The 9,481-nt window shown below is 36.1% G+C and overlaps 1 protein-coding gene across 1 annotated transcript; it reads right to left on the reverse strand.

Moving 5' to 3' along the window:
• Nucleotides 1–4,156: 4,156 nt before the first annotated feature.
• Nucleotides 4,157–7,505, reverse strand: LOC125583465 (G-type lectin S-receptor-like serine/threonine-protein kinase SD2-5). The gene has a single exon (XM_048750438.1). It carries the CDS (start codon nt 6,852–6,854, stop codon nt 4,365–4,367), a length of 2,490 nt encoding a protein of 829 aa, XP_048606395.1. The 5' UTR covers nt 6,855–7,505; the 3' UTR covers nt 4,157–4,364.
• Between the last annotated feature and the right edge of the window lie 1,976 nt (nt 7,506–9,481).

Here is a 9,481-nt window from a genome sequence, read left to right on the forward strand (position 1 = left end):
ACCATTATTAATTTATAGAAGTTTCACTGTACTATATTTTTATTAAACTAACTATCAAATTAATTAATAGTGTACAAAAGAATATTTTTTCTTTCCTTAAATAAGAGTTACAGAATTACCTAATATGGTTAACATATATATGACAATTAATGATTATGAATAATACATATTTGATAAAAAAAAAATTCTAACCTCTCTCTTTTTTGTTTAATTTTATGCTATTAAAATAAATTAAACAATCACATTAAGCATATAATAAAAACAATTAGATTTTTTTCTTACATGTTGTATTTTGAATTTTTTAAAACGACTATAAATTACTAAAAATGGTAAAAGTCTCACATTAAAATTTTTGTGATCAATGGTTTAACTTTTTTTTGTTCAAGCAAGATAAAAATGATCATATATCACACGGGTGGGCATTCGGATACACGTTCGGGTTTGTATCGGATATTTCAGTATAAAAGTATAGAACCCGTTCGGGTATTTCTACACTTCTAATAGGGTTCGGGTATTTTTTGTTCGGGTTCGGATATTTTGGGTCGGGTTCGGATATTTAAATTTTGAAGAAAAAATAAATAAATTATTCATTGTTTAAGTTTTTTGTATTTAAAATATATTTTAACTTAACTGTTATTTTTAATTTTTAAAAGATTAAACTATTAATAGGTTTGAAGATAAAACTTTAAAAATAGAAAGACACTAATTTAGTTGTTGTTTTGAAATTTTAGATGCAACTTTTGTTAATGCAAGAAACAAGAACTTGATATGTATTTTAAGTGAGTAGCAGATGATTTTGTCCATAATTATATGTATATCATCTAATTTTGAGCAATAAGAATCATTAATATAAATATTTTGAATAAAATGAGAGAAATAAACTAGAAATATAGAGTTAAGTATACTTATGTTTAGTTATCTTCGGATATCCATTCGGGTTCAGATATTACCCTTTCGGATTTAGATATTACCCGAACTCGTGAAATAAGTAATTTGTTTCGTTGTTCTAATTAGATGATTTTTAGACCGAGCTGGTGAATATATACTAGACAAACATTTATATTTCGAGTCTGCATTTATATTCTATAACAACTTGATATATTAGATTTGAACACTAACCTGTTAATATAGTTTGCCAAAGATTTTTTTTCAAAATTTTGATTCTTATATATGTATATGAAGTGAAACTAATTTTTACAGATGTCCATTTTTTTAATTGACACTTATGTAATTCACTGAATTCATAAAAGAAGTTAAAAATGAAACTTAACTCATATCAATGAAACAAAGACGAGAACGAAAGCACAAGTTTATAGAGGTAGAAAATGAAATCACTTATGGAGAGTCTATAGTAAACAAATGGAGAGCATAAAACCTAATCTTCTTTCGTCATTATACAATCGATGTTGCCTATTTGGTTTTGGTGATTTATGTCATAATTTAATTTCTTTTGGTGCATATGAAGTTTTAAAAATAATTAAAATGAGATGTAATACATTAAGTCTTCAACAACGATGATATATTTAAGAGACCAACATTTGTATTCATCATTTTATAATCGATAAAGATTGTAGTGTTGCAAAATGTTAAAATCATTTCATAAACAAACATTATTATAAGAACTCACACCCGCGCGCATGCACGTGGGTTATCTTCTAGTTAACCAATAAAGAACCTACTTTTATCAAACAAACTATGTATTTCCAAATAATATTTCCTAAACAATTTAGGCTGAAAGCAGGTGAATAACGTAAGTAGTATAATGATAAGGAAAAAGAACGTATAATATAATTAATTCAGGCTTGTTTTCAAACACTTCTGAACTAAGAAAAGATAAAACTAGAATCATCATAACATTTTCCATTTGTCCCCAGAGACTCGTTTGATGTATAAGTTTTGGCCAAGACTATGAAGAACGTGTCTTGATTTTCCCCATATCGTTTCACCCACCTGTGTGCATCATCAAACCGCAAAGCTTATATCAGTTGAATGTTTATCCTCCAAGTGTTCAGCACATGTGACTCCACTCTACTTGAAAATGTTACTTGAGTTAACTAGTCGAGTGGCATATAGCGTCTCAATCTGAGCCAACTCAGGTTTACCCATCCATGTGGCCAGGCGACAGGGTATCTAATTCTCCTTGCGAGCAACCGAATCTGACTGGTGCCGGTGGTCAGGCTCCAAAAAAACTAATCGGTTGGATCTCGGCCCGCCAGATACCCCAGGTTATAAAAAAAAATTGTTACTTGAGAAAGTTAGAGAAATGATAAGGTAACAACTTTATATAGAAGAGAAGCCTTAAGCACTGATCCTCCTCCACGAGGGAACGATCCGAAGGAAGCCCCACAATGCTTGTCATTTTGGCTGTATCCTGGAGCCATAATAAGGTAAATATGTAAAGGTATAATCCCAGTCTTACAATTTGGAACATGGCAGATGATAATACCGTAGAGTGCTAAGACATTTCTCCTGGTTCGAGCATCCTTTGAAACAAAAACCACAACTCTGGGACATTTGAGCTTTGGATACAGCACATATCCAACATTAATTGGAAAACATTCTAAACCGCATCCTACATTATGATAAACTTTCGAAGAGAAGTTTACATTGAATTACTAATTAAGTGTTTTTACCGAATTTGTATATGAGAGCTTTACCATTTGACATACTTTGGGCTTCCATTATAACACTTTGAGGTACTTTAGAGATGAGGTGTACTTTTGACTTACTTTTTAACTTTTTGGTCGAAAATACCTCCAACAAGAAAAGAAGAATCCTGATTAAACAATGTCTCGTTGGTTTTGTTTTAATCAATAGTTAGAATTAGCGTTTGCAATTCACAATTGACAGTTTTATGGATTGTAGAAATTCACCAGGAACCGTTGGATTGGGTATTTATATTTTTGATCTAATGGCTAAGATTAAAAATAGTTTTTTTTGTGGATGGAGGAACTTGTGTTCATGTGGTCAAGGTCTGAGATATTGTGATGAGAGGATAAGGATGTGTGGTCATGGATAGAGGTTTTGGTGGGAAAGGCTAATGTTACATGGTCAGGAGTGAAAGTTACGTGGTTAGGATCAGCAGCGATGTGGGGAGTGGTGGAGGTGTTGTGTTTTGGCGACATGGAGATGTGGTCATGGTAAGTAGCGTTTAGCTGGACAGCTATAGGTATGTATTGTGGCCTGGTGGAGAGGAAGAGGTTAAAGACAATGTTGGTGTGGTCAATGGCTTCGTGGATAGGTGCAATAGGTGTTGGGAGAGGGGCAGAGGTGTTGTGGTTAGACGAGATGGAGTTGTGGTCAACTGTTCATCAGTCACAGCATCGTTCACAAAGGGGGTGGTCTAGTTCAATCAAAAGTTTCAATTTAAGCAAGAACTTGATATCAAGGATAGTAAAAATGAAAACGATATGTAACTAGGAAATATCTTTCATTGTGAAAGTTTCGGCTGTGAGAAAGTATCGGCGCACAAGTTTTCTACTCTGCAACTGCAAAAATGGAAAATAGATCTAGGTTAATCCAAAACAGAGGGGTTGCAAGAACTTATCAAGGGTCCGTGACGGCGCACAAGTTTCGACTCACCGTCGTAGAAAGAGGCGACCTAGATGGAGTGGAAACTTGACATCGTAGGATTTGAGAAAGATTCGTCAAGCTACAATATATGAGTTTGAGGAGAAATTATGTATGTGTCAGTGACTAGGTTTGAAATCAGGGTACCGAGGAATTGATTTTCGATGGAAAAAAAGTAACTCCTTTACTTTCAATGACAGGGTTAATTTGGACATTGACACAGCAAAAAATCCATGACATGTGGAAAGTACGCCAGAATGATAAAGAGTGAGTATAAAGTATGTCAAAGTGTAATTTTTTCTTTGTATATTGTGTTGTATATTGTGTTTGTATTTAAATAGGTATTTTTGGCTCACCATATGGTGTTGGAAATATCAAAAAAAAAATTTTGTAGAGAATCAAAGAACTAAAAACCTTGTCATTAGGACAAATTCGTAACGTGGCAGATGATAAAACTCGGAATATTACAAAACTGAGGGAACACTATTTTTTTAACAAAAATAAACAACACAATATACACCAGCATATGGTGAGCCAAAAACCTAGTTAAGATACGAAAATTTGGCTAAAACACATAACTGGTATCTCATTGCAATCTTCATGTAGATAAAATTAGAATCATCATGACATTTTCCATTTGCCTCAGAATGACTAGTTTTATATAGCCATTGGTGAAGTTTATGTAGAACTTGGAACATTACAAAACCGAGAGAACACTATTCTCTTAATTTAAACACAAACACAATATACAACACCATATGGTGAGCCAAAAAAAACCTATTTAACATGCTAACCTATCTCGGACCGGAGAGTCTCACGGCGGAGATATAGTTCTCACTGTTACAATCCGACGGTCCAGATGACGTACCACCACCTTCCTCGCTAATTGACTTAAAGAAACTAGAGTAAAGCCTCGAGCCCAAAGTGGAAGAAGACGGAGGCTGAACCACAGGAAAAACTCCTTCAAGCATCTGAACAACTTTACTCATCGACGGTCTCAAATGCATATCTTCTTGTATACACCAAAGCGCAGTCTTCATCGTCCTTTGAACTCTCTCATCATCCACATCAAAGTTCTTCATCTTCCCATCAACAATCTCCAAAAGCTTTCCTTCTTCCATCATCTTAAAAGCATAAGAAGGGAAGTGACACTTCTCTGATGACTCTGATGGATCATAGTTCTTTCTTCCTCCTATCAGCTCCAGCAACACCATCCCGTAGCTGTAAACATCGCTCTTCTCCGAGATCGCGTAGTTTGTGATCCATTCAGGAGCCAAGTACCCTCTTGTCCCACGCATAGTTGTGAAGACATGGCTCTGTTCGCGTGTCATGAGCTTAGCTAGTCCAAAATCAGATACCTTGGCGTTGAAGTTATCATCTAAGAGTATGTTCTCAGGTTTAATATCACAATGGATGATTCTTGCGTCGCAATCTTCATGTAGATAAGCTAAACCTTTTGCTGTTCCGACCGCGATGTTGAACCTTGTGTCCCAATCCAACAGTATATCTTCATCTCTTCTACTAAATATCCATCTCTCTAAGGAACCTTTCGCCAGGAACTCATAAGCTAGAAGCCTATGAGCCCCTTCAGCGCAGAAACCCCTGAGCCTCACCAAATGTAGATGATGAATGCTTCCGATGATACTAACCTCGGCTCTGAACTCTTTCTTGCCTTGGCCTATTCCTTCAAGCTTCTTAACGGCTAATCGAGAACCATCAGGTAAAGATCCTTCATAGACCGATCCAAACCCTCCTTGACCTAACTTGACAGAGAAGTTATTTGTGGCTGACTGAAGATCTTTATAAGTAAACCTAATAGGCATCCCAGATAGATTATCCAAGAAGTTATCCTCATCTGAACTCTGTTCTTGATCTTGATCATCATCCAAAACCGTTTTCTTTCTCCTAAGAATCCGAAACGCCACAAAGATCAAAACACTGATGATAAAAATCGTCACCAAGACAATAATCACTATATATGGAAAACGTTTCCCATCATCTTCTCCCTTATCTCCACCTCTCTCACCATTAGTTGCCACCTTGATGTAAGACGCAAAACCAGAACCTCCATTTTTAGAGGCTTTAAAGCTACCAATCCAATCAAACAAGAAGCAGTTACCAGAACTGTTCTGAAAGAAAAGACCGAGGCACGAGCAGTTGCTGTTGCAGAACTCTTTACAGCTATCAAGACTAGTATTCTTGGAAAAGGGAGAAGCAAACCCTAGAGCGAAATAGTCAACCTTGTCTCGAGCATTTACAAGCTTCACAGACAACGTTGCATTGTTCTCGGTCTTCTTACAAGGAGAAGTGATACCGGATTTGCAATCCCGAGCCCGTGGCAACCCGGACACACATCCACACACTTTACCAACGGAGCATACGTAGTAAGGGCCACAAGACTCAGGGGTCGCACACTGATCGTCTGGGATTTTTTTGGAAGAATCAGCCGCAGACACACCACTTCCAAGACTTGTAAAGGTGATCACACCGTTGTTTCCCAAAACCGCGATCCAAGTACCGTTATCATCTCTATTATCTGTAATCAAAAACTGCCATAACAAATCTTGTTTATCATCAAAGAACCTCCACGAGTTCCCCAGTAGAGACGATGAAGTCACTACACCACCGTATTTATCAATGATCCTTCCTCTGTCTTTTCCCATGGACCAATACACTTGAGGTGTCAAGCTGTTCACAGACAAAAACATATCTCCTGACTTGATCTCAAGAACATAAGTCATGTTGCTTGTAGAAGAAGCATTGCTAGTGAGCTTCATGCCTTCTTTAAAGACTTGATTCGTGATAAGCGTATCAGTAGGATGATCAAAACTCTCCCATATCGAAGCTCCCGCACCGGAAACAACAACGAGGTTCCCGGAGTCACGGAGCTCGATTCTTGACGCGTTTTTGCCTGAATTATCCAACCTCCAAACATCTGTTCCTCCTCCTCCTTGTTCTTCTCTACGCAGCACCACATTCCCGTCGTCTTGGAACTGAAGCTTGTCGGAATTGGAAACAGGGGAAGCTCTGTTCGCCGACCAGATCAGTCTCGAGCTGCTTTTGTGGACGATGCTGAGTGTGAAGAGAGTGACATCATCTGGTGTGGTTATGAAACCGAAACCAAAGTCTTTGTTGATCGATTCGAGGACGATACCATTGTTGTTGATGTAATTCATCTGAGATCCTCCAAACCCTCGAGCGATGCTTCCGTTGTACGGTACACCGGCGTGTAGAGGATTAAGGAAGAAAGCTAGACATGTTAAGAAGAAGAAGAAGCCTCTCATGGCTTGAATTTTACACAACAAGACAAAGTATTAAAGATCAAAACTATTGTGTGTGTGTGTGTGGATGAGGTTGATGGATCTGAGAAACATAAAAAAATATTGCCAAAAAAAAAAGAGACAAAACTCAGAGACCTGACAGGTGCATCTGTAAGACCCGAGAAGAAGAGATAAGAACACTCGCTCCCCTTCGCGTTGTTACAAACTTTCTGACGAGTTTCAGACGGTGGAAGGAGAGAGAACTCGATTAAAACCTCAGGAGTTGGATCATTTTAGGGGTTGGAAAGCTCTGGTTTTGTTTTGGCTCTCAGTCTCACATTCAATGGTGTTTGATTAAAGGTCTTTGATAGTAGGAGGAAGTCGACAACTAGGGTTGAAACAGAGACTAGCAGAGAGATGAATGATACTGTCTTAATTATAATATTTACTTCAAATCGGTTTCCTTTTTGTGTTTGCCTCTTGTGACCGTCACAATTACTTTTTCGACAGATCCGACCACTTGTGTCTTTTCAGCCAAAACATGTTCTAAAAAATTTCCAACTCTTTGTGACTCTTGACTTTTCAAAGAAGAAGGAGAAGACCAATGTAATTGAGATTGTAGAGAAAATCTTTGTATTTTTTTTGTTTAAATAACCGAGAGGTGATCCAAGCCTTAGGTCCGGTTAATCTTCCCGGACCAGGCGCAGCAGTTGGTAACGGGAATAAACACATGCCCTTCCAACGAGAAGCGAACCATGGGCACAATAAAACCAATTCCAACGCATCGTTTGTAAATATTTGTATCTTGGAACAGAATGATGAATATTATTATTCTTTTGTTGTTAAGTTTGTGGAATGTTTGAAAACTAAACTGCTTTAAATTGTGTCATGATTGTTTGTGTGGCTTATTAAATTTGAATTTGGGTTTTGTATTGCTATGTGTGTTCTAGGTGACGAATCATTTTCTTTTTGTCATCAGTTGGATCCTTAGCCAATCCTATAATGCGGGGCAAATCAATTTAATGAAATTGAATTCCTGTAGAGAAAAATTCTTATCATTTGATTAAAGACATTTTCTCGTGATTGGATCATATTATAGATGGATGTGTTGAAAAATAGATGAAGTGTTTGATTGTGTTACACAAAGCCCCCCGTGTACTTTCTTTTCAAACCATCGAGGTTATTAATACTGAAATCCCTAATATACCCTCGGTGGATGAGATAGACCAAGCTACTCCTTTTTCACGACCGACGTTTAGTTTGGTTTGACTTTGATGGTTACACTCTTCTTTAGGAGTTTTATCAATCAGCCTCTTTTTTCAGTGGCCATCGTATTTGAATAATTGTACGTTCATATATGAATATATTTTATAACTAGATTGGTATCGAGTATTTTATCCGAACCTAAAATTTCTCAAAGTTAAAGCTAAAGTTTAAAATCAATTATTTACGATGGTGAATAAGCCACAACTCAAACAATAATCAGAGGAATTGTTGTAAAAGAATGGGAAAACTGTATGTATATTATTAATGAACAATAGAAGTTACTTATATAAGGATTACAAAGTATAGGAAAAAAAGAAATTATCCAAAACCTAATATAACATGAAATAGGAAAAGATCTAAAACGGATAAATGGAAAACATGGAGTCTTGGCCGACTAGGATCTTGGCCGACTAGGATCTTGGCCGCCGACTCTCTCTCCTCCTTTGGCCACGGCTGGGCTTTGTCTTGGTCTTGGTTATGAGTCATCCACTTAATGATTTATAACAGGAATGATAATGCAAAAATGAAAGGAGAAATATTAAACCCTTTGAGAAGAGGGCCCAATATATTATTTTGAGGGGTATACTTTTAAGTAATATTTATTGAATATCAATCATATTAACTGCTCATATGCAAAATACAGTTGGAGGTTAACTTGACCCGCAATCATCTCTGCCTACGCCTAATTTGAAATCCCAGATTATAAATTATTATAAAATTAATCAAATAGCAGTGTACATATTTCAATACTAGTTAAAAAATGAGAAACACTGACTTTTTTTTTGAATGAAAAAAACACTGAATTATAAAACCCATAAAATACAAGGTTTTTAAGCACGTTCCCTTAAACTTAAATGCAACTTTTCAAACATGCAACTTCCATTATGTATATATAATTATACTTCAATATGTATATATAAACAATTATGTATCATAAATCTCTGCCTCTGTCTTGGCCACTCTACACCACTGATCTCTGTTTTCAGTTTTTCTAGCTAGAAGCAAAGAGTGCCACAAGTTGTAAACACAAAATACTTTTTTTTTATTCTGAATAAATTTTACAGTCTATTCAAAAAAAAATGTATCTCTACTGAAAACTTTCATGTGCATTTATATATTTCTGTTATGTATACGTCATAACTATGTTCTCATCTTCTTATAAGGGGTTGACAAGAAAAAAAAAATGTTCTCATCTTCTTCTAGAAGTCCTTTTATTTCCAGTTCTGTAAGTCATTTTACTTATTAGCTATATCTTGTCAAATATTTTATTTTCTCTCAATGATTTTCTAATGTAAATGTGCCGGCGGAATTACTTTGTCAAGGACACGCTCACATATATATGCATTCTATACCTTATTAAATACGCAAGCATTATCCATTAGTTA

Source organism: Brassica napus, chromosome C3 (assembly GCF_020379485.1).
Source record: "Brassica napus cultivar Da-Ae chromosome C3, Da-Ae, whole genome shotgun sequence".
NCBI classification, from domain to species: Eukaryota; Viridiplantae; Streptophyta; class Magnoliopsida; order Brassicales; family Brassicaceae; genus Brassica; species Brassica napus.